This window comes from Eutrigla gurnardus (assembly GCF_963514095.1).
Source record: "Eutrigla gurnardus genome assembly, chromosome: 4".
In the NCBI taxonomy this organism is placed as follows: Eukaryota; Metazoa; Chordata; class Actinopteri; order Perciformes; family Triglidae; genus Eutrigla; species Eutrigla gurnardus.
The window spans coordinates 16304919-16331491 of NC_139918.1; the positions used below are offsets into that span (position 1 = coordinate 16304919).

The 26573-nt window shown below is 43.4% G+C and overlaps 1 protein-coding gene across 6 annotated transcripts in view; it reads left to right on the forward strand.

The window, feature by feature from the left end:
- agap3 (ArfGAP with GTPase domain, ankyrin repeat and PH domain 3) overlaps positions 1–26573 on the forward strand; it is a 103843-nt gene that overhangs the window by 50409 nt on the left and 26861 nt on the right. For 3 of the 6 annotated variants that reach the window (XM_084008169.1, XM_084008171.1, XM_084008168.1), the window contains exons 4-12: positions 80–165; positions 2119–2260; positions 2794–2928; positions 4719–4846; positions 5085–5240; positions 10298–10381; positions 14420–14524; positions 16313–16484; positions 21887–22030. In XM_084008169.1, coding sequence (XP_083864295.1) covers positions 80–165; positions 2119–2260; positions 2794–2928; positions 4719–4846; positions 5085–5240; positions 10298–10381; positions 14420–14524; positions 16313–16484; positions 21887–22030 — 1152 coding nt within the window. Of the gene's footprint in view, positions 1–79; positions 166–2118; positions 2261–2793; positions 2929–4718; positions 4847–5084; positions 5241–5683; positions 6394–6757; positions 8088–8137; positions 9351–10297; positions 10382–14419; positions 14525–16312; positions 16485–21886; positions 22031–26573 lie in introns of those variants that run through there. The other 3 variants (XM_084008173.1, XM_084008170.1, XM_084008172.1) reach the window with 3 other exon arrangements.

Genomic DNA, 26573 nt, shown 5'->3' on the forward strand with positions numbered 1-26573 from the left:
CCCGTGCTAGCATGTTACAAGAATCCCCTTGGAACAAACCCTTTTAAATTGAAATCATTCATAAATGTCTCTTCCTCAGGTGGACGCTTCAAGAAAGAAATCGTGGTGGATGGACAGAGCTACCTACTTCTGATCAGAGATGAAGGAGGGCCTCCAGAATTGCAGGTAAAAAAAGGTCCAAATGCGCTGGAGGCGTTACATGACAAGCCTCATTTGATGCTCATCAATCGATGCCTCCTGTGGTGCACTGAGGCAGCTTTTAAATGCCAACGCACAGAACCAGTAGGCACATACCCCCCTCATCTTTTTCAATTTCAATCCAAATAATCATGGTCCTGCTTCAGGACTGTAAAAGTTCTAACTCATAAATTAAATTATTGGTGTGGTACGTCAGAGTTAAGGTAAAAATATGTATAAATTAAAGCTGCAAGACAAACTAGGGCTGCTCCCTCACAGTCGATCAGTCAACTAATCGGTCGTTTTGTAAGATTTCTTTAGTCAATTAGTTGCATTTATGCTTTTTTTTGTTTTTGCATACTGTCATGCAGGCAGGAACTGTTTGGAGCAATCAATGACTAAAACCAGCCCAAATCATGTTTCTGGTCAAAGGGGCAATGCAGCACCTAATATATTAATAATTAATATATTATTTGTTTTTGCATAGTATCTGGATTATCCTGTGTTGGAAAAATCTTATATGCTAATGGTTAGTTCAAATTTAGAACAATCCTATTTTATGTGTAAATCATCATTTAAACCTTAAACTAGTAACTAAAGCCATTCAAAGTAGAGTCCAATATTTGACTACATAAGTTCCCTGTCACGGCTGTTAGCCATCATAACCACACCTACCAGGTGAACACATGTAGCTGCTAAAGAGCCAGGTATTTCCCTCCGGAGTTTAAAAGGAGAGTGAATATTGTGAATATCTTGTCATACGAAACCAAATCCGAGTCATGCTAATGTCGCTCTGTGTGTGCTGGATGTGTAAATAGGCAACCGTTTGCTACCACAGTCGCCATACTGTTCGTTGCCAAAACACGAGCTGATGCCTGTTTAAGTACAGTACTCGAGTAAATGTACTTTTCCACCAACGTGAAACAACTGTCTGTCTCCATTAGCTGCCATTGATACCTGGCCTGGCAATGCTCCGACTTACTTGCATTATGCTCTGTGAGATAAGGGAGTAGAAATTAGATTGGTTTAGTTGTCAACTGCCTGTATAATTAGTGGCATAATTAAAGGCCTCCATTATGTTCACACTCACGGGAGGCTGAGCCCAGTTGTGCCACGGAGGCTTTGATTTGCCATTCATTCCCCGTTGGGGTCTGGGCGAGGTGTGGAGGCTGAATGGAGAAGAGGGCAGTGCGGAGGGAATAGCTGTCACTTGATTATTGCTAGCACGTCTCTGAGTTCTGCTCAGCCTCTTCGCTACAATACACGGTGATTAGGATTGATTTCGTCCACCCGAGGGAAACTTCTCCCTCACCCGTATGTGATCAGAAACGACGCTGAGATCGTGAATGTTTACGAGGCAGCAAATACACAGATTCCTGCATTATGAGAGCAGAGGGGATACTGAAAGCAGATACGGATGCAGCAGTAGTGTTTAATCATTGGCTTTCATGTCACCCTAATAATGGTTTCTTTGCTGAAAACAAGACACTTGTGGCTGCTGCCACACTGCCCTCTTCTGTCTGTATGCATGAACTGCAGTCAAAAGAAGGCCATAACAGTAAAAATGTCTGCATGTAAGATACATAGCCTATTTCAGGGGCCTGTTATAAGGACAAAGTGTATTAATTAAAAACCGGTTTTAAGACGTAATTACTTCACTTTTTTGAGGGGTGAACTACTGGGACACAACTTATTTTAAATGACCTTGTTAAAATAATCTTAAATGTACGTGTATTCCTCCTAGGATCTATTAATAATACAAATTGTATATGTAAATTTTAACTACTACATAGAAAATGTAATTTGTTCTTTTCAGCAGATGAATGTGAGACAGCCTCCGAGTGTCGAATGGAAGTGAAGTAACAATGAGCTGTTGTGTGCAGTAATAAAACATCTTATATTGCACAGTGTTTCAACATATCACCTCTCCTCTGTCCTCAGTTTGCTGCCTGGGTGGATGCGGTGGTTTTCGTCTTCAGCCTGGAGGACGAGATCAGCTTCCAGACAGTCTACAATTACTTCTTACGCCTATCCAGCTACAGGAACACAGCCGAGGTCCCCATGGTCCTCGTTGGAACACAAGGTGTTTGAACTATATCGGATCTATATGTTTGGCCGAGATATTGCTTCCTCCATAATGCAGCTCTTCTCCATGCCCTTACATTGACTTTACTCTCAGAACATTAGATAATTATCAACAAATCCCACGAAAAGTACAAGACTAAGAATGGATTGATCAGAATAATAAGTGTTGTCTGCGTAGCTCTAGCCTGCTATGCCTCACCGTATTCCTGTGTGAGCTCCTTTGTTAGTATTAAAGCACATCAGTGAAGCTCACTGTCACAGTGTGTGACGTGTTCCCTCATTATGGTGAACAGGAGCTCTGTAGTTTATTTTTAATCAGTCCCACATACACCATCCTGCTGCTGGATTTACTCACCAGCACAGCAAACGTGTATGAAGCTGCAGCTGAAAATGGAAAACTATTGTATGTTGTTTTAGGAAATGATTTGCCCGTGTTCATACTGAAAGTATACTTTTTTGTATCATTCATACCTTTAAATATGGAATATCACCAGCCTTATCATGTATTTTTTTTTTGGCCCGTTCTCTCAGATGCAATCAGTGCCGCCAACCCCAGAGTGATCGATGACTCGCGGGCCAGAAAGTTGTCAAATGACCTGAAGCGCTGCACATATTACGAGACCTGCTCCACCTATGGCCTGAATGTGGAGAGAGTGTTCCAGGACGGTGAGAGGGGTGGAGAAACACTCGAAATGGGTTAGACGGGAGCAACGAAGCGTAGCTCCAACATGGCGGTGGTTTAGATTACTGCACACGTCACTAGTTTACCCCCAACTGGCACATGAGACACGTCGGATCGCTCCAGGACTGCATTCTTGGCTTTGACTGCCGTTGTTTTCACTTCACAATCAGTCAATTGGCAAAACTATGTTTTATCATCAGTCAAACAAAAGAGAGAAATTCCCTAGTGTTAACTTTGTGTTTGTGACACATGACAACCACAATTCTGATTTGTTTTTTACTGTTCTTTTCTTTTTTATGAATTTATCATGAATAATTTGTTGGTTGCAGCCCTGGTTCTATCCTATCGCCTCATTCTCATGCCTCACCCAAGACACGTGATCAAATCAGGCCTATCAGATCAGATTCATTAGTTAGTTCCTCTGGCACAACATTATACAAATGATGAAGATCCATAATCTTGAATCAATATTTCTCTTTGTGACCATTCATTTGTGTCAATTTGGTAAACAAGTAGAATTTGTCTTAAAATTCACCCAATTTCCCCCCCTAAACGTACTAATTGAAAAGTACTGCATGCCGTTGAGCATGGACATGCCTGTACATGTTTCACTGGGGTAGAGTGGTGTATTACACATTAGTATTCTGTATGCTGTTTGGTCATCTATGACTAACTGTATACTTTGTAACCAGCGGAGGTGCACAAACAGAATCACCTCAATTAATAATACAGTAGATAGATTTTGAAATGTCTGACGCTACAGGCTAAATCATGATGCAGGGTTGCATACAAATATGGAGCTCTTGGCTGGAGACCAGATAATATTCAGTTGTGTGGGAATGGTGAAAAGTCCTCTTAATGTGCCTTCAAAGTATCCGGGAACTCTTGAGTCTGAATCCCGTAATTGAAGTCATGAAACTGTCATTTGGAGCTCGGCTGCTTCAACTCTGGCACATTATCCCCTAAGGCTGCAGCGCCTCTGAAAGCCTGTCATCCCCCAACAAAACATCTGAATATCTAACGCTGCGTTCCCTTTGCATGTCCCTGACTTGATGCACAGGCACGTTGTCTTCCCTCCCCGCCGTAATTGCTTCCCGAAGCCTAATTTGAAATAATTAAATGAGATGAAGGAGCGTCGGCTGTTTTGGAGATGTCGCTCTGTATCGCCCTCGCCTTCTCTCACTATTTGCCATGCTGCGGCAGGCAGCTGGGCGTTATGGTCCCAGCTGTCATCCCGACTTCAAATCATCTCTCTCTACCTCGGCGCTAATTCACGTCACGCAGCCGCGGACGTCAGCCCTCCCCTGGCTCCGCCCAGTCCCCCCCGCCCCAGTGCGCTGTGGATTAAATAACAGGTTGCACCAATTGCACGGCAAAGCAGCTTGTTCACATAGTGACAATAGGCTCGTTTGCCCAACATCACTCTGGAGAGCTCACTGAATGATGCGAAAAAAAAACATTTGCAGGCATCATTTTGTATGATTACTTTCCTTTTGAATTAGACCTGCCCCCACCCCCAATCCAATCCCCGACCCAAGACTATCAGATGCTTATTGCCTAATTATGTTTGAAGTTCTTACACTCACTTCTACTAGTGTAACTAACCATCTACAGAGCCAAAAGGACGGTTTCTATGTTTGCGTCGCTTCATTAACGATGCCCCCCAAAGCTCCCTGAATCCCTCGAACTGAACAAGACTATTTATATCAGGAAGAGGAGGAAGACCATACTAATGAACGCTGTTTAACTGTGTCTTTGCCGTGCTCTTCTCCAGTTGCCCAGAAGGTCGTGGCCATGAGGAAAAAGCAGCAGCTCTCTATTGGCCCTTGCAAATCACTCCCTAACTCTCCCAGCCACTCGTCGGTCCCCGCTGCATCCATCCCCTCTGTTCACATTAACCAGGTAAGATCCAGACCAGCAGATGAACACATGGTTTACTCACTGATCCTGCACACGAATAAGAGCTCTTAATTTAAGAAAGTCTCACACATAGTGTGTTTATGTAATCCTCCTCCTAATCATGACTTCTTTAATCAGTGTGATAAAGACCATCAATCTCTCCATCTTCCTCCCTCTCTCTCCCTCTCTTCCTCCCTCCCTCTGATTCTGCCGGTTCCTCTTAATCTCTCTCGCTCCCCAGGCGGCCAATGGTGGGGGTGCGTTCAGCGACTACTCCTCCTCCGTTCCCTCCACCCCCAGCATAAGTCAGCGGGAGATGCGCATTGAGACCATCGCTTCCTCCAACACGCCCACGCCCATCCGCAAGCAGTCGAAGCGCCGCTCCAACATTTTCACAGTAAGTATGCGACAGCTGATGCAAAGCAACACCCACTCACACTACTAGAAGGCATGTTGCCAAGCACACTTTGTCCACCAGAGGGAGACAGGTAGCTCGAAATGCATCAACGCCTCCTCTCATGCCTTCCGATGCAGGGCAACAAAAAAAAAAAAAGCGTCTTGTTCACACAGCACAAAGGGCAAAGGAGAAAAAAAAAGACAAAATAAAAATTATATTAGATCCCCGAAATGCTCCAAACGAACAAACCCTTCTTTTAAAAGCGAATATCAAAGATAAGCACTGTGGGAAAAGAAATCGTCAACTCTTTTCATGTCCTTTTTCTTTTCTAATTGGATGTAGTGAGTGCGCATGGATTAAGTTTCTCATCTCACCCATAACAAACTAGGCCCTCTGCATTAAATCTTTGACCTCCCTCCCCCTCCCCCTCTTATTTTTACTAGATCCTTTCTTTGCAGTGACTTCCCTTTTGGGCAGAGACGGCAGCAACAAACCGCCACTTCTCCTGCCCGAGCAAGCTAAACTAAAAGTCCGTGCCAGCCGATGCTCTGTTAACACGCTGCTAATAACGCATGCCCGCACCCTGCAACGCCCACTAGCTCCGGATAAATGCTCACCCAGCCTCTAACCACCTCCCCCGAGTCTAGATAACTCCCCCAAACCTCACCCACTCTGGCCCAAATCCGATCTCAGCCACCAAGATTCACGACCACACCAGTATCCCGCCCCCTGTCTGCCTGCTCTTTACCCCGTGTCCTGTCGTACTCGCCCTTTGCTCTAACCAATAGCATTATGTGTGCACTAACCACTCTAATTTCCTAAGCTTGTCTTTTACTTGTAGCCTCTGCCCTCTTCTTTTACCCAGCCTGCTCCCCCCCTTTCCTCCTCTCTCTTCCCTCCTACACCAGCCGCCTTCTTTGCTGCTTAGCCTTTCCTAATCTCACGTCGCCAGACCTCTGCCTCTTCAAGCTCAGGGAGATCTGCAGAATCCTTTTTCTTTTTTTTTCTTCAAAATATGGCGTTGTTGATCTTCAAATCAATGGAATAATTCTATGGAGAGCCTAATTTACCTCCAAAAAAGCTGACATGTGTTGTCAGATTGCCCGCGTCAGCTTTTCCAGAGGTTTACTTATCTCAGCCCCCCCCCCCCCCCCACTCGTTTTCTCGTTTTTTTTTCCTCTACAGAACTTTGTGAACTTTTTGAGACAGAGATCAGGCTACGTGAGATGCCTTCTTTCCTGACTCCTCCCTGGTACATCTACCCTTCCTCTCCTCTGAAATGTCTTCCTCCCCTTCACCTCTTTCCTCTCTTGCACTTTGACCTCTGTTTCATACCTCCTGCCCCCCCATCTCTTTCTAACTCCTTCTCTGAACTCCCCATCTATCCCACCTCTTCTATTTCTCCTACCGCCTTCACCCTGTTACCCCAGCTGCTGTGGGAGCCGCAGGCTTTGTGGCCTCTGAGTGGTACAGGCTGTGTGCTAGCTCCCCTTGTTGTCTCCCTTCCCCCCCGCTAGGTAGTGACTAACCATGTCCACCAGAGAAATGAGCCTCTTCCCGTCCGCGTCATGGAGATACCGAAGCACGCCACCTACCCAGTGTGGGTGCCGGAGTGGCAAGCCGAGCGGGAGTTTCAGCTCATGACCTTCTGAGGAGCAGCGAGCCGAGGGTGGGAGGAGGGAGGGTGAGGGAGGAACGAAGAGGGGGAGGAGGAGGAGGAGGAGGAGGGGACGGAAAGTTAACGGGGCGATGTCGACATTTCTTCAGTGACACTTGAAGAGTTCAATGGGCTAAGGAGAGGAAGACTCGCAGTGCCAACCTTTTTTGCCATTATACAAAACGACAGAAAGAGAAAATATTTCATCAACACAACAATACCGAGGATGTCCCTTTCCTAGCTTTGTCTGTTTTTAAAAAATAAGTTGACATCTGCGTGACAAAGTTCTCCAAAAGTCCTGCTACTCGCCGATAGACAGCAGACTGCCGTACATGTTTTCTAGCCACACTCTTGTAAGTACTTCACTTTATATTAATTTGGGGAGTTTCAAGAGAAATATTCAATGAAAGAAAATATGCCTTAATGTCATCAGTAGACGAGCTTTGACAGATCAATATCAGACTCACTTTAGCCATTACATACAATGTATTTTGTTATTAGATAATTACTGCAAGTAATTAATCTTGTCCACTTGTAATCAGATATGAAAGTAATATTTGTCACATTCGTGGCACTGGCATTGGGACTCTTGAAAATCCTACGCAATGTTCAGTTTTGTATTGGAGAATTAAAAAAATGATTTGGGGTTCAGATTTTGGGGCCCAAATTGAATCTGACAACAACAATGTCAGACATGATTAATGAGAAAAGCCCTGTACAAAATACGTGAATCCTTTCCTATTACTATGGTTTGGCCACGTTTATATTTCACTTAGTAAATTAAACTTCTTTTCATCGTCCTCACAAGTCGATTTCAACCACCACAATCATTTCAAGCCGTTGTTGCCATAACTATCATTGGCCACTAGGTGTCAGCACAGTACACATTATTCTTTCCTAGTGCTTCCATGGTCAATAAATCTAAACAATCCGTTTTGTAGTCCGTCTGTGTTTTTCCTGACATCTTCAGGCTGTCAGTCCCTTTTCGTGTTGAAAAGCACACTGTTTAGGACTTTAGATGACTCCTAAGGCATTTTTTATACTTCTTCCATCCTGCTCGTCCATCCATGTTCATTTAAGCCATGTATTCATGTCTGCCATTCGGCGTTTCCCATTTCAATTATTTTTTTTAAGTCCCTTGACTTGTTACTGGATCTCAACGTATGACACAAATCATAACCAAAACAAAAAAAAAACAAAGAAAAAAAAAACATTTGACACTGTTTTTCAATATTTGCAGATTTGTGCTTCTGTTTCCAACGTTTCTTCAACAAAAAGGGCTTTCCAACTCCTTCCGAATTAGAAGAGCATGACGGTTTGAAAAAAAAAAAAAAAAAGAGTCCCTGCTTTGCCAATCGTGATAGAGAGGAGATTATTTATTGAGGACTTACGGCTTGTCGCTGCTTTACCCTCGGTGCTTTATTGCATTTAGGGTAATGCACAGAACTGGCACTATACGGAAACGGTAGGACTTTGTGTGTAACGCAGCTTAAAGTCGAGTCCATTCGAGTGTTTGAGCACACTCGTCGTAGACTGTGGACTATCGCAAAGTGAGACAGACTCTAGGGACTCTTCTGGAAATGCCCCGTCCAACCCTGCCCCCCCCCCCCCCCCCCCCTCCCCCCAACATTCAGACATCCCATACAAAACACGCTGTACAGTCAAGTCACTCTTGGAACTGTTATCCAGCCACCCAAAGGACACAACCTTTCCTTACATGACATCACACTGCCTTTTGCCATAAATGAAGACTCAAGGACTAGAGGTGCCACGTTGTTTTTTTTTGTTCTTCCTTTTAAGATTTTGCTACCTTCATTTGGTTCGTATTTATTTGATCCCGTCTTATTTTCCAGTGAGTTTTGAATGGACTTGAAAATGTGGTATAAATGCATTATCAAAGAGGTATTTTAGATTAGTGTAATTTGGGGTTATTTTATGAAGGCCTTCATAAAAATCAGGGTAGAGTGTCAGGGTGTTGAGGGGTTAAAGAGAGATATTATACTGAGAGTTGCCAACAAATGACACTGGGTTGCACCGACCTGTATGAATGTAGTTAAACTTAACATCTGTTTTCCTTTTTGACTTTGATTTTTGCACATTTAATTGTCTTTTTATTCATTTATTTATTTTCATTTTCTTTTCAGTTTAGGTTTGGTGAAGAGATTATGAACTCTTGCATAATCGCTTTTCTATCATGAACGGATTGAGGAAAAGTATAGACTGCTGTATATCTTGTATTGTATTTTATTTACAATGGTACTCTATAAAAAGTACACACATATAAGGAGTATATGAAATAATGCCTTTTATTGTTCATCCTATATTTTGTGGGAACTGCAATGTTTGGCTCAATCTGTTGAATATTTTGAAGTGAATTTGTGACTTGCTTTGTATGGTGTCTGTATAGAAGCTAAACAAGTCATCATTAAAAAAAAATAAAATGTTGGAAACAATATCAACACCGGAGTTGGTTTACTTGAAGTCGGACTCTACCTCTTCTCCATTGGTGACTGGACATTTCTCATGTTCTGAGTGAGACCATACACACTCATGTCTGTCCCTACCTGTATCACATCAGTGTTTTGGGGTGGGAACGTTGTTTTTTTCTTTTTAATGACTATTATTTACTTCCATGTAAAGTTATATTTACTGTCTAACTATTTCTCCATGTGCAGGCACAACCAGAAACTTGAAATGTTCATGTGTTTTAACCTTTTTGACATTTAACTTTTTTGATGTTTGCAAATGGATTTTATGTCCCACCAGGTTTTGCAGGTCGGAGGAAACTTCTTTAACTCCTGTGAAATAACCTTTTTCCCTTTTCTCCCCTTAACCCGTGTAATGAACTTTAACACTTTGATACTGCCTTAAAAAGCCTTTATCGGTGTGACTATTGCTAAAGGCTCAGCTGTAGCTACACTGGTGTAGCAGCAGTTGGTCTGCAGGTCCACTAAGGGCCCCGCTCTGGGTCTCACACAGAGGGAAGGATCCCCCCAAGGGTTTCAGGGCTGAGTCATGACTCGATGTGTGGTCGTCCTTGGTCTCCTCTGTGTTGAGATGTGTCTAGTGTGGTCTTGGTTTGGTCTCTCTTTTTATTCATTTTTTTTATTATTTTCAACTTGCACGTCGGTGTTACTGCTGTTTGTTCCGCTGGTCTGCTTGTCTGTTAATTTCGAGCTTCTTTTGAGACTTTTATTTTGCAACTTCGAGTTTCTCCACAAGTACTGCAAATGCTCAAAACACCAACCCTCACACCCCCTTCTGACCCCCAGTCTCTCTTTCTCTTTCCCACACACATCCACACACAACTACGCCCCCAAAACTCCCCTCACACCCAACAGCTCCCACCGCCATCAGTTTGTCGCTGCAGTTGCTGACTGACTTTCTTGTTTTCTTGCAGTCACGGAAAGCCAGTGAGCAAGCAAAGAGCGTTGACAGTAAAACAGACAGCATAGGCAGTGGAAGGGCCATACCTATCAAACAGGTAAGCTGCTTTCCTCATTCCTAGCCTACGTTTCTCCGGGTTAGCTGGTAAGAGCCGTCCCTTTTTGTTTGATGTTGATGTTGTTTTTCGTGGATAGGCCGTAGAGCGGTCATGTGTTGCTGTAACCACTAGATGGTGACATAATACAACTTAACAAATGACTTCAATGCCTGTTCAAGTGTAGCCAAGTACAGGGAGATGAAGACTGGGGATTTAGATAGAACATAAGAAAGATGTTTAGCACAACAATCTCCCCATTTATGTAAACCAAATGAATATGTCTGATTTTAAATGCACAATCAGTTAATTTCTGACCTCATAAATTGCAGGTACATTTTTAAATTGTATAGCTGAATGATAATTAACATTTTATGTGTTTCTCATGAAAACCTAACTGCAAATAAATGTCTGTTTTAATTGTATGTTTTACATATCACTTCAGAAAACCTAAACATTGTTCAACTAGTCATCATGTAGCGTCGCTCCATGTAGTTAAAATGAGTCTGGGATACATAATACCAATAGATAATAATAATCTCACATGTGTATCATGGATACTTAATATTAAAACGCTCGGCCCCAGTGGAGATATGCAGTTGTTATTGCTCATAAATGTGCGTGGGTAGTATTCTTGCATAAAGGTTCATACAAGCATATCCATATAATCAACTTTGACAGCAATAATTAACTTAAAATTAGATCTCCCAATGGACTTAATTTTCTTTACTTTATTTTGAAGGAGTTTCAAAATCGGTGTGAATTATGACTGAATTATGCTACATTAAATACTACAGACTCTCTGACTGTGGCTTCTATTTGAACATAGTTGCAAGTCCATCCATTTTTAACAAATCTTTATCTGAAATCATTTTCTGGTATTTTCTTTCATTTTTCTCACAATTATTAAAAACAATATTTTTCCTTTTTTTACATATTCATGCATTAAAGCACCAGCCGGATAGTACTGAACACTGAATGACACATCTGAGTGACGATCATTTTCCAAAGGTCCGACTATAACCGAAGGAGAAGTAATTGACACATTGATTAGTAATGACTCCTGATTATATGAGGGCTTTTGAAAGTGGGTCAGTATAATTATATTATCCTCTTTACCTGCAGAAGATAATGTTCTTTTTGAAAATGTTGAGCCAGACCTCCTCGTGCTCTTTGGAAGAAAATTGCTGAGGCTTTTGGTCCAGCGGAAATAATGGCACTTGTGACACTTCCAAGCCCCCTCGCTCAATCAGAAAATCTGTCTTTGGGGAAACCAGTTTAACAGATACAGACTGTATTGACCAATCAGTTTAACACCGATAGATAATCAGTTCACTTTATATGTACAAACACATCATGAGTTTATACAATTCAAATTAATGTTAACTTTCTTTACATCACATGTAAAAGGCATTAATATCCTGGATTAATTGTTGCAAATTTACCCAAAAAGCAACATAGAAATGTAAAGATGTCCCTTCTTTATGTAATCTGGCTAAAGCTCTTGGATTTAACACAGACGAGTGAACTCCCTACAGAAGCTGTGAGCGGGAGGTTGGTTTTTACTCCTCTGAGCGACGCTGTACTGTAAACTCTCCCAGTCCATTACAGGGAGCTCCTCTCTAAAGTCCAGGGCCAGTTTCTCTGCTATCATGGCAACTTTTGACAAGAGCCATCCCCCTCTTTATCTACAAAGGATTATTTTCAGGGGGGGGGTGGCCATACATATGTGGATGTAGGGGGTTAGTGGTGTGACTAGCTGATCTGCAGGCCAGTCAAATGCACAATCAAGAAGATCAAAGTGTCAATGTGAGCTTAATTACCAGCCCCCCCCCCCCAACCCCTCCCACCCCCCTCCTATCTATGAACATAGTGAGTGAGGATAACAATGCACTCACTGCTGAGGAGCCGCCAACTGCTCCTCAGCAGTGAGTGCATTCTTGCCCCATCACCACCCCCCCAAATTTACACACACACACACGCACACACACACACACACACACACACACACACACACGCACACACACCCGTTACAAAGGGCCGGCCTATCAGTCAGCCACAGTGGCAGGATGCAGCTTTTCTCCTGCTCGTCTGACAAAAGGAGGGAAAGACACTATCTCCTCTGTGTAGATGTGACAATTGTGTGGCCACAGAGAGAACGTCTGACGATCGGCCTGTTTCCCGATGTCGCACAGGCTGAACACACTCATCTCTTTGTGTGTGTGTGTGTGTGTGTGTGTGTGTGACGACAGAGCTCCACACACACGATACACTCGTAAAGAGCACCGCTCCAAACGTGGAAGACAATTGAATTATGATGAATTGTCTCAAATCATTTGTGATGCTTCCAGTTACTGAAAGTGCTTTTATGAAAGATGCAACAGTTCAAATAAAAGAACAGGAAAATGAGTCTGCACGTGTATATTGTCTGAACATCTTTATTGATCTGCTTCGCAGCTCTGATAAATATATGAATCTCCGCACTGATTGCACGTATAGATTTATGTATGCTCCAGTAAGGCCAGCAGATGAGCGACATATTTGCTTGTAAAACATGCATTATAAAGTCGCCAGAGGCCGTGTGACTGCATCATTTACTTTGTATGATTAGAGAGTCATTTAAAAAGTGTTTACAATTCTCTTTATTGACTAAATTGAGAAGAGTCTGGGCAGTCAGCAAGTTATCGATTGAAGGACACAATGTTTCTTCCTGAAAGATCATCGGAACCAAGGCTTTCTGATATGTAAAATTACATTTATATATCATTACAATGCACAACTTTAACTTTATTACTTATTAATGAACAATTAAACAGAATATATAACACATATGAAACAAATATTTGCACTCTTTTTACCACTTTTTTACCCACAAGAACAGAAGAATGTTATTTATTTATTTATGATTTTTCATTTTAATGCAATGCCCATCATTTTGTATTAAGAATTGTTTGGTAGAATTAAACTTCAGTGGCACACAGCCCTTGTGTTTATAAATAGAAATAAAAATTAAATAGAATGGACAAAATAACTTTATGTCCATTTGAACATAAGATTTCAGAAGACGACAGAATCAGCATATATTATTATTAGATTTAAAGAAAATATCTGAGTGTGAGAAACTATAAACAAACAGGTATATTCATGAGCATCTAATTCCCTCCTAGATGAATCGGGGTTGGGATTAGGATGATTGTCGGCACACAGCCTGGTGCCCAGGTCACCGAGGGTCAGCTCTTCCTGATGTGTTAATCAGGATTAAAGCCTGCAGGATGGGCCTGGCTAGCAAAATACTACCCCCTTTAACCCCCCCCTTTCAGCTCACACACACAGGCCCTGGCTGTAAAAGCACAAACATTGCCCTGGCTTAATCCCCTAATTAAGCGTGCCCCTCCTCACTATTTAACCCCAGAGAGCCTCCTGGCCCTTGCACTCAGCAGCGTTTGGCCACCTCCAGCAGAGGAACTGCATTGTTTACCGGTGGATTTACTCAGCAGATAAGGAAACCATCTGATGCCCTAAAAGGCCCCAGAAGATAAAGTAGAATAGAATAAGAGCTGAGTGGGCTTTGAAGACGGGCAGATCACACTCCCTAATCCCAGGATTGAGAGGTCTTCCAGAGTTCAGCACGTTATGTGTATGAATGCAGGGAGGAGGTCTGGCAAATTGGATTGTCTCTCTCTCTCTCTGAATGAGGAACTCGGCCAGTTTTGGAGGTTCCAATGATCACAATAGAAAAACCAACGTCTCATTAAAGCTGCCAGTTAGGTGTTATAATAAAGAATGGAAGTTTAAGGGCATTTAATTCCATATTACTGTTCTGTTTCTTTTTGTTTAATGTATCTTCCATCCTGTTTCACGATCATCACTTCGAATTCTGTTTGTTTGCTTTATGACTGAAAATCTTAACTGCCATAACAAATCTGTAATGCGACAACGATATTGCTGTTGCGTGGTATTTAACATCCATAATGGCTCATATCATCCACCATGCTGCTTTGAGGAGAGCATATGCTCACCGTGATGCCTTGTTTCTTACAGGGAATCCTTCTGAAGCGAAGTGGCAAATCCCTCAACAAGGAGTGGAAAAAGAAATATGTCACACTGTGTGATAATGGCGTCCTTACTTACCATCCCAGTTTACATGTGAGTATGAGCCCCCTCCCTTCTCTCCCTTCTCCCCCTTCTCCGTTTCTTTTCCAATCGGCTTTATGTGTTTGTTACGCTACTGTTTGGGCTCGAGGCTGCTGCCCGAGGTTTTAATGTAGGACTTTTTTTTTTTCCAACCGCTGAGCATGATTCTCTTGATGGGATTACATTTACCACCAGCGCCGTAGTGAGCTGGATTACAAGCGTATAGGCTCACGATTTGACTTATCGCTGTTTGTCACAGCTAACCCTGTGACTTTAAGTGTAGTATTAAGAAATAGGGTGTCCTAGTGGTCATTTCTGTGCCCCCCCCCCTGTGGTGTCCATCCCCGGTGCCGTCTAATGGAGACATGGCTGTTGCCTGCCGCGCCCAGACTCCACGCTGGCTTGTATTTATAATGGTTCTCACCGCATGGCAGCCGAGCCTGACCAGCCTCCCACATCCATCTTTGTCAGAATCCCGCTGGGCCGCTAATACCTCTTAAACACTCGGCTGGCTGGCAGCAGACAGCTCAGGAGCCCGGTGCCACACTCGCCGGAAAGCCCGCCCTTCTCCAAAAAACCTGCCTTCCATTCCTCCCGTCACTCTCCGATCCCCCGGCCCCCGTGTTTAAGATGTTTATGGCGAGGGGTAAAAAAATGAAAGATACGGGCAAGATCCGGCGTCTAATGAGACAGCTCAAACTTCCGACACGAGCCCAACAGTTAGACGCGAACCTTGTGTGTGGCCTTGTTGCACTGACAGTGTGTTAGTGGTTTAATTTACAAGCAGTTATTAGCCGAGCGGAGCTGTGCTACAGTGATGTATGTAATTGACTGAACAGGCTATCGCTTGATCATTACAGCTATTACGGGTCATCGGGGCAATCTATGAATCTATGAATCTGTTGACTTACGGAGGGAGGTGAAATAAGGGAGACAGTTACATTAACGCGGTAACAGCTCGAGCTCATTTTGAGCAGCGGAGCGGAGAAGGAGTACGAAAGGGGGAGAGAGAGAGAGAGAGAGAGAGAGATGGAGAGATTGAGGAGACGAGAGAGGGAGGCAGAAAGAGGGGAGGGAGGCAGACTGCGAGTGGAAGAGGGGAACCTTTAATTTCGCAGTCAGCCAAGCCATCCACACAATCACCTTCTGTTAATTCTATCTGCTACATCAATTAAATTGTTTGTAGAAACTAATTGAATGTGGCTTAATCACACATCTTAATAGCTTTGCACGCTTCGATCTGGCTGTTAATTCCAGCAATAAAATGAAATGAGAGCGCTCACTGGGTAATTAGCGAGGAGGCTTGGGAAAGAAATGAGTGCTTTATGACACGGTAATAAAGCAGAGGAGCCGGTGGGGGGACGGCGAAAGGCCGAGCTCGCCTCTATCTGGGCCTTTTTCTGCTGAGCCCAATGATTTTCACCTTGGCTTCCCACATTTGGGCAGCAGTCTCTTTAAACCAAATCAAACGCCCAAATTGAAAGCGAATGAGACTGCTCGCATTCATTAAGCCGAACATCTCGCCATTTGGAGGGATGGCGTGGGCACAGGTGATGTATAATGGCTTTACAATCATTTTCCCCCACTATCACACACCCTTAGTGGAAGGTCTAAGATGGGTGGTGACTAATGGGGATGGAAATTGAATAGTCTTTTAATTTGTTTTTCTTCCATAATTCCTGGATTCCTGTTGGTCTACTGTGTGTCATCAGTGCCCTGGATTGAGTGGAGATACCGTGATACTTACTTGAGTCGGGTGCCGGCCGTTTCACAACGTTTGTCTCTTTTCCCACTCTGCAGGACTACATGCAGAATGTGCATGGGAAAGAGATAGACCTGCTGAGGACGACGGTCAAGGTTCCTGGGAAGCGACCCCCCAGAGCGGTGGCCACCGTCGCCCCCACTGCTAGTCCCAAGACCAACGGGCTCACCAAGGACCGCAGCACCTTGCAGCTGGGCATAGCAAGCACAGGTACCATTCCCTGTCCTCATTATAGGCCAAAGATCAGAGTGAGAGTCATATTTAAGATGTGCAATTAAAGATATTTATTAATAAGTTCTGACATAGAAATGAATTTGGAATATGATCGGTACGTTTCTACGTTGTGTGGAAGTGACATCCCGTTTGAAGTACACCCTGTAAAGCTTTTTAAAAGTGTTTCCCTTGTTGTTGTGGTATGGAAATTAATACGTAATAATAATCATATTCACTTATATATGCACATTTGAAAGGTAAATGGTCGCTAAAGTAGGACGTCTCCTAATTAACGTACTACGCAAAATAGAAAAGAAATCCCGGTATAATGCGTAATGGTAACTCAATGAGTCTTTTATTACTGTACTCATTTTCTACGTCCTCAGTTTGTGATTAATCATAAAAATGGGTCCCAACAGGTTAATTATCTACTTTCCGTATGTTTCATTCATGCAAATTAGCTGCCTCATAGTATGCACAATGGATACTTAATGAGCGTCTATGAGAAATCTATTAATTCTCTAAATTATAAAGCAGGGAATTGGAAATTGTGTTGAAACATAATCCCAATGTTTAAGCAAATAATAATAATAAAAAAAAGTGAAGGCTTGTTTATATGGGGCTGTTACGCCACCGTGACACTGACCTAGTTGTTTTTCATCCTCTCTGGTGGGGGGGTCACGGCCACAAAACCCAGTCTGGTCCTGAGCATGGTGCCAGGGTTTCTCCGTGTTTGGAGTTTAAAAATAGGGCTCTTCTCCCAGCAAGCGATGCCACCGGAGGCTGCAGAGAGTCTGGCAGTCTTACAGAGGGGAAGCCAGTGATTGGATTTTGGGGGTTAGGATTAAGAGTAATTAATACTAATTAGCAAAGTGATCCCTGGAGGGAGGCGGGGTCCTTCATCGGCTGTGAAATGGACACATTGTTTCCATCACTCAGGTTAACGCTAACCGGCTGAGAGTGGGTGCCGTGCCAAAGACGGGTCAGCTGGGACCGTTGGCAGAGTCCAGACAGGTTACTGTTACCTGACCAAGGTGCCACTGCCGTACGGGTTAATCAGTCAAAATTAGGAAGATGTAGGAGTTTACAGAGCAGAGGACAGTCGGGTCGAGGTTGTTCCATCCCAAAGACCGTTCACCTTGAGCACTGGGTGGAGGGGAGTCTTCGGGCCGGACAAAAGGCCTTCAAAAACAGGCCAGACCAGGTTTTTGGCGGAAACGGCACCAACTGGTCTGTTTTCTTTGTTCCTCATTTCTTGGAAAAGGCTCCTCAATGACAAATTCCTAAGATTGTCAGTTGCCATCCATTCGTGCATCAGGGAACAATGTGTGGGAGATTTGCCTTAATCTCCACTTAGGAAAAGAAAGGTTACAAATCACATCAGGTCTGTCTCCGGGTGGAGGACCCTCTTCTGATTATGCGATCGGGATTTTGATTTCATTAGACGTGCAATTGATGAAGGGAACAAAGGGGTAATTTTTCATCCGAGGCGTCCAAATCACAAGCCTTGTCTGTGCCTTTGGTAATTCATTCATTCCTTAGATCTAAAGACCTTTATAATCACTGGGAGAAGAGGGATAGCGACGGAGGGAAGGAGGGGCGGGGTGGATGGGGGGAGATGGGAAGATGAAGAGGAGAGGCTGAGAAGACAGAGAGTAAATGAGAGAACGCATGCGCCCACGAGTTTGCCGAGCGGCCAGGTTTAATTCCTTCGCTGGGTGCTGAGCGGAACCATTTTAAATATGATCCTCCCTGTTAACGCGCATCCTGCCGTGTCACCGGCGACAGATACGTTGTATCAAAGTATTAATGGGCCCAGTCACTTTGAATCAATCCTGTGGGGGGAGAGAGATGCCTATGGAAGAGCTTTAGTTCATTCCCTCCTCACTAGAACCAGCAGGCCCTGCCAGCGCCGACACTGGTGCAGTCTGGCCTCTTGTAGGTACTATAATCTTATTAGATTAGCTCAAGTACTCCTTCACATTCAAAATCGTTTTTTTAACACGACTAATTATATAAAAGTGGATATTATGAAGTTGTTTTAGCTAAGTTGGGTTGTTCTTGTACTATTCCCAATTAGAGTGGCCGAGGCTTGATGTTTTACACATTTATCCAACACTTTTTCATTTGTCAAATTTCATCATTTCTTTTTTTTCTACGTAATTGAGCTTCACACAAAATACCCCTGGTTGAATATTGCGGCGACTAAAGTCATTTTAGGTTTTTTTTAACTTACCTAATCTCAGAGGCAATGACGTGAGAATATCAAATTCATAGTAACAGTGTAGCATAGCAGAGCTAGAAATGTCCGCGAGCACCATCTGACAATAAGAAACATCACGCATCATGAGGCCTCAATGATGAAAAAAATCAAATGTTATATTTCTTTTAAAAGCAGGACATCTAAACAAGAGCATGTTGTACCCACGTGTTAAAGGATACATCATTCAGAGCATTAATATACAAATAGTAGCTATGTATAGAGCAGCAGCATGGTGGGGGGGGGGGGCGGGGGGGGTAGGTCAGGATGATGGTGGTGGATTACACACAGCCGCAGATGATGTGCAGCCCGTCCCACATTAGCATGAATGCTTCATTATCCCACTACTTGTACATAATGGCAACAACTCCACGGAGGGGTCAGGCCTCGTCACGGCTCATCAACCCACTGACGGCCTGGCCTAAAGAGAAATGAGAAGCAAGGCAGCGCTGCTCCCCGCTAATCCATCGCCTCTACTTAACACCCCGGTCCTGGATCGCCTGCAGAAAACACGATGTGGCTTTTGTTACCTCTTTAAACACGACGACACAGACCGCAAGAAGGATTCCTTATGGGGCTTTGTCGTTTTAAGTTTTCATTTATTTGAATAAGAATTTTTTGCAGACGCTAAATATGAAATATATACGTATCTGTGTAACAACATCCTTGATGAGAATTTGTATTCTAGTAGAGCAGATGTTTCTCTTTGCTAGAATTATTTAAAATGACAGCATTTAGATACAGATTCAGATTATCTTCTATTTAAGTAAAAGTAGAAAAGATGCTCTATTAAAAGTAAAAAGGCTGTCATCAAAATGTTACTCCAGTACAAGTACAATACAACAGAATGGCTGCTGTCTGTTATATAATTAAATATTAGAATGTTAATCCTGATGCATAAAGGTGTGCGAAGCATTGCAGTGTTGCAGTTAGCTAAGGTGGAGCTATTTTTGTTTTTACTTTGTGCTGTTGGGTAGTTAGATCTATCAAATTTGATAATAAAATATCAATTAGAAAATATTATATTAATTCATTATTAATGTAGTGGAGTCAAAAGTGAAGGGGGAGTAGAAGCATTAAGATACTCTTTAATTGTCTTGATCACTGTTGATTTTTTACTGCATAAATAAACAATACATCAATGGAGATCAAAGTTTAGCTTTTTAATAAATGTCGGTAAATCATCAAAATCTTGTTTCTGAGGGCCTTTCTACTCTTAATATGTCCCATAATATTTCTTTATTATACTATTATTGCAATAAAATCTAGTAAAGCTTGATGTATCCGTGTTTGACTGTCAAATCAATAACACCATCACTAAAGTTGGCCAAATTCATTATTACACCTCAGTCTTTGGACCTCAGTTTGCCGGTTCATCATCGCTGTCAGTCCACCAAAGTGCCACGAGTGAATGTGTTCTGGAGTCAGGCTTGGCTGGAGCTGCGAGTACAGTGCTCTTTTAATGCCACAAGCTGATTATTTCTCCACTGTAATTACATTATCCTCCCCTTTATGCAGGAGTGGTCTCTGGGGACTAATGGATACAGCCATGTATAATTCATTAATCATTAGCATCCAATTTGACAATTAGATGTGATTGTTGAATTTTAAATATCAATGTAACTTGCCTTGTAGTTATCTAACAGGCTTTTTTTCCCTCCCGCCGTTCCCCTTTTTAATGTGTCAGAGTCACACTTTGTCAAAAGTAGAAACATAAAGAATTATGTCTAAATGAGGCGAGTGAACATTTTTCTGTTTAATACAGGGTTTGTTACGAGAAACAAAAACAGAATTCTTGTGGTTTTTAGAAATCATATTTGGTAATATTCTTATTTTTATTTCAGTAATGATTAAAGTCACCAGAAGCCTTTTATTTCTTGAAATCATGAGTTTATTTTATGTATCGTCACTTTTAATAAAAACAACAAAGTTTCCCGTTTTCTTTCCAGTACCCCTACTCCTCGGCCCTGCCCCCTCCCCCTCTGCTCTGATTTCAGCATGCTAATTTAGTCGGTGCTCCTCAGCATGATTCCCTCGCTCTCTCTCCCATTCTTGCTGTGATTCTGCTCCCTCCCCTCTGGGACCTGAAGATTAATATTCCTGTGCCCAACAAGATAATTACTGATACTAATTAGACGTGATTATGTGAATTTGATACACTTATTACTCTAGATAATGAGTAGGACATATTATCCTAACAAGCACCCGTGCCGCTTAGTTTACTTTACACACGACCCACACACTATATTTTCTGTTACTGTCGCCTCAATCAGAAAACTGATATTCACGTGTAATAATTGAATAAAAGGTCCTGACGTGTGATTCCTGTAAGGGGAGAAAGCATTGCAAAGTCAGGGGAATGGCTTGTTTTCCCAAAAGTCTCGGAAATTTGAACTTTTCATTGTCTTTTCATCACATTTAATTATTGTTCTTATAATGTAGTTGAGCAGGAGTAGTTTAAGGGAAAAAAAATACTGTAAAAGTCTGTACAACATCTTTATTAATAACCCATCTTTCCCTGTAGGCCAAAATATGTTCTTATTTCAGTCACACAATTTTGTAATTATTATATGCCATGACACAGATCTATGCAGTTTGATCCGTTGTAAATCTTAAGTAGTTTAACCTGATTCTCCGCACATGACTGGAAGTGTATGGATGAGTTTATCAGAGTAGTTAGGGTGTGTTGTAGCGACTGCTCGCGAACAGGAGGGAGGGACCCCACACGGCGCTGCCGAGCCCATGAATTAGTAAAGAGAGCCGCCGCTCGCCTGATTGGAAGTTAGGGAGAGAACGCCTGCTGACGCCAGTGGAGATCGATGTGGCAGTCAGAGGGATGGGGCGAGATAATTAGCGTTCAGAGTGTATCTTGTTAATTAAGGGCTAATTAGAGGCAGAGGCGGAAGGAGAGGGGTTTTTCGCGGGTGTCTGCGTGAGGGGGTTGCTTGGCGGAGGTTTGTGCGCAAATATGGTGGCAGCAGCGTTGCATTGCTGCAGAAACTACCAAACAACTCAATTGCATCATTATTACTTCATTACAGACTGTTTTCCCTTCCTTTTAAGGAAACCTACCAGCCTGATTTAGAATTGAGATGAGGAGAACATACACAATAATTCTCTTGTGTCACGTCTTTTCCAGGTGCTCCTCACTCCAACAGCAGCTCATCCCTCCAGACGGGCGCGTTCAGCGGCAGTAAAGACGGCATGCACCAACGCTCCTTCTCCGTGTCCAGCGCCGACCAGTGGAATGAAGCCATCAACACCAGTACGAGCAGCGGAGCCCGTAAGACCCCTACCTTCTACATTCCCATCCCCCTGAATAGCTTCCAGATTCTCCCCACGCACCGTGCCACGTTTACACGTTTACTACCACAAACACAAGGGACTTAAGAACCAAATCATCAGATCTGATCTGGAGGCGCGGCGTGATGGAGACGCCATTTCCCCCCGAGCTCCTTACACAGGTGGAACGATCCCCATTTTCATAATTAGGCGATCAGGGCTGTGATCGCTGTGACCTTTTTGGCTGCTGCTCTTTAGGAGCGCCGTGTTCGGAGAAGAGGAACAGTGAAGGTTAACTTTCTGCCATCGATGCATCTCCACCCACTGCCTCTGTGTCACATTGCACCTTGTCACTGTACTTGAGTGAAGTAAGATAATATATTCCCCATGCATGTCTACCCCTCCCGCCCTGTCTTTACCTTCCATCTTACTCTTACCCCCCCTCCTCTGTTTTCCTCTCTTTTCTTCCGAAGAGGAAAATGAATGCTTTTTGGGGGTACCATTCATCACCAGTTATTTCCCTCTCTTTGTGGTTGGCAGTAAAAAAGCACTTAAATGCACATCAACAGAATAACAGTCATTTCCATGCATGTTTGCACTCTGGTAGTTCTCATTAGCACGGCGGCGCCTCCCCCCCTCCCCATGGGCTCCCAGGGGCCCCGGCAGTTTAAAGAGCGCACTTTACGAGCGCTGCTGGAGTCCAACTGCACGGCCCTCGTGGTTCCGCAGACAAGCCTGTCTCTCATTTGGAGCTGCCAAACGATCAATTCTGCCTGGACGCAGGCACTTCCATCACCCCCTACCCCTGTCTCCCATCAGCAGCATGCCCAAAGCAGAATTACTTAGATTCGTGGGGTCCTCAAATAAATGAGCACGAGTGTGTTGTGTGTGTAGATGTTTGCATGTGAGCTTTTTTCCAAGGAGCGTGTGTGTGGAAGAGAGGGAAAAAAAACAAGCTTCATACTTGATGTTTGCGAACGTGCGTTCGGTGGACAAATAGGAGATTCTAAACATTATGTTGTGAAAACGAAGAGGCCGAGAATTTTCCCATTTTCATGTTTGGTAAACTGAAAAGCCCTCAATATTAACATAGCTCATTAACCAGCATCCAGTCTTCAAATAAATCTCCTATTATTCTGTTTTCTTCAATTATTTCCATGCTACTCTTAAGGTAACCACAAATGAGCTTGAATGAGGCAAATGAGCTGAAAATAATAGTGGAAACGTTGCGTCAAATGATAGATATGTTGCCTGTCCTCTCTGTAATCAGTGCGTGGTCTGTGCAGACGGTCTAAGGCTCGTGTTGTACACTAGAAGCGACATCTTTTTGCTGAAAAACTTTCCCTGAAAAACATCTTGTTTTCACGACTCCTCCCGATTGAATAATCTGAATTACAGCAGCGGAATACGTCTGTAATGTAAAGTGTGGCGGGACTATCGGAAAACATAAACTTGATTGAAATGCGACCCTCTTATCTTTCATCCTAATGTGCCTTCAATAATCAATAGAGGGTGTTCCACAGCGACGGGTGCTCATGTTTTGCCATTCGAATTGACTTGAACCTAGCCCAATCACTCCATTATCCTTGGTGAAGGTTGCAGGTTAACATAAAATGTGATTCTGAGATGCAAAAACAGCAGATTGATGATTCACTGCAGAATGAATGCATCTTAGCCAGGTAACCATTTCCATATTATTTAAAGAATGTCCTCATTTGTAAAACCTATTGAGCAAAGGCAGAAGCAGAGGTAGTAACGTCTCTTGAATATTGAGCGCAGATTTTTGATTAAATCCCGGCCCAATTTTTCTATTGCTTGCATTCATAAAGACTCCCATTCTTAATGCAGCGGGTGCTTGTTTAGATCCCGCTCTCCTTCGTACGCCTCAATCTTTGAGCCTGAATTAAAAGCAAGAGGCTCAAGCAGTCGTCTGGGCAACGTGACGGCTCGCTGATGACAATAACTGAAGTCATGGTCGGAGTGTGAGTAATGTAACCTCCAACGGCAAAACATTACCGTAGCTCCGTGCTCTCTGTGGCAAATTATCCTGTTGTTAGAAGAGAGAGATCTTAGCTCACCGATCTCATGGCCAGAAGAATAGGACAACTAAAACGATGCACTCAAGAACGAAAAGTAATAAATAAGGGGATATGGAAACACATACAAAATTGTCAATTAGAAGTTGATCAACAGTAAATTAATTTGCAATAACTGGTAATTGATACTATTTATAATTGACACAGTTTCCAGCTTCTCAAATATGAGGATTTCTTTGTCATATATGATCGTAAATTGATTTTATATTTTCCTACATTTTATGGAAAATGAAAAAGAATTAATAAAATAATCAAGAGATTTGTCCATATTGAAAATAATTGTTAGTTGTAGCAACAACAACATTAGATTTTTAATACTTAGTAATAATTAATAATAGTAATAATAATAGGATTGCATGTTGATAATTCAGCTAATAATCACAATATTATATTTGTCCATATTGCCACGCTCCTGAAAAGTTTTCATCGCTGCCTTTTTCTCTTGTTTTTGCTGCAACGCTCCTCTGCTCTGCCATAATTTATATACCAGTGCTTTTCACCTCGAAGTTTGCGTGTCAGGACGCAGGTAGTTAACGCACAGATAGCCTTTTCCCGTGGCACTGTGTTTTACACCGTTGCCTCCCGATGTGAGGGTGATAGCATGTGGGGCGTTTGATTTCTACGCTAGGCCGTAATGAAGTTTGACATTTAGTTTGGAGAGAGCAGCAGAGCGCGATCAGGCCTTGATTAGTATGCTCTAATTGAGGATAATAAGGGGGAGGCGGTGATTGTTTCTAATTTTTGCCATTAATTGCAGCCGTTGGCTTTGATTGAGGACAGGCAGGGCTGCCATGTCAAGGGGCCTGGTGGAATCATAGTGCTTCTCACCCGGAGCCTCTTGAATAACAATGAAACGACTCGCCTCCCTCTCCTCTCCTCTTCATCCCCCCCCTTCTCTGCCTCCCTCCCTCTCACCCTTTTTTTCATTCTCATTCATTCTGAGTGTGGCATTGGTAAAGGCAGGAAGCGGTTAGCGGCCCCCTCTTTGTCTCACCCGTAGTCTTCATCCTGGAGCATGTTTAAACGGTCGTCTCCATGGCGGGAGTGCAATACGCTGTAATCACAGGTTAGACTGATACCTGCTCTGCTGCCCAGGTGAGTTGGATATTGAGTGGGAATCGAGTCTCCTGATCCCCAGTGTGCTCCATTACCCAGCTTGGTCCTGATGGCCCTCATACACACTAACAGCTAGCTAATAATGCCACAGTGGATACTCGGCTTGTGGAATCAGTCCGCTTCTAACTTCATAATTCTCAATTTAAGCAATATAATCTCCCAGTCATGCAGCGTTTAGAGCCGAGAGCCACTTAAAGGCAGGAGACTTTACAATATATAAAACCATTAGGTTGCAGCTGCTTTGATATTGTTGCTCAGCGATGTGTACTGGTTTCATCCATTCCCTGCTCCTATACCTTCATGGTACAGACTTCTCAAAGCCTGATTGGTGCATATAAAGGGGAGGGGTATTACCCCCCCGATTTATTTTTCAGGTGCAGGAGGTGCAGGATCTGCAGGGCCGGGGTCATTTTCCACAACATTACGGGCAGAAATTGATAATTAGAGGTGTTTATGACACGGTCGGGCCCCCCGAGGGGCAGCCCTCCCCTTTAACCTCAAGCGACATTAAACAAATGCTGGCTGTCACGTCGGCGGCAGGTTGAGCTCGAGTCTTCCACCCGCCATACGGAGCTGTGCTGGCGGGACAGACGCTGGGATATGGAGGGAGTAGGAAGCAGAGGGTGGGGAGGGGGGGCCCACATGGAGGACCCCTGTGCCCCCAGCTGTCTGAGCCAGCTAATGACTCGTCTCAGGGGGGCTGTTGTAAGAGAGCAGGGAAATTGAAACAGACGCTTCGACAAGGAGCTGCTACATGTGTGGCTGCGTGCTGCCATTCAAAACACCAGAGAGCTTAATGCATGTAGTCCAGCACATGCACCAATGTTATGTTTATTAATGTGACGGCGCAGGATCCAAAATGATTATTTTCAAGTAGCACAATCACTATTTATGCTGAAGTAGGAATACTACTTCTATGGATGGTCCCCTTATAAATTAAAGACACCAGTAGTTTTAACAAAGGTACTTATTTTTCCAGGAATTACATTCTCGTTTCCCCCGGATTAATCTGTAAGTCGAATAAAGACATAACAATGTGCGTCTCAGGTGTCGCCTGCCTCCAATATTTTAGCCCACGCTCCAACAATGCATCCTCGGGCCGAGAGCGCCGCTCCCCCCCCCCACGTTTGCATCTTCAATCCCCCGCTGAGCCCATCTCACTCCTCCACGACAGCCCCATCTCCCTAAAGGTAATGACCGAATTAGGCCTAATGTTGTACACTGGCTAATGGCACAGTGCCGCACATTATAGCATGTGCAACTGGCAACGACAACACCAATAATCCCTGAGCCCCTTGTCCGCCTGCACTCCACCCCTGGGGCTGGGACGGT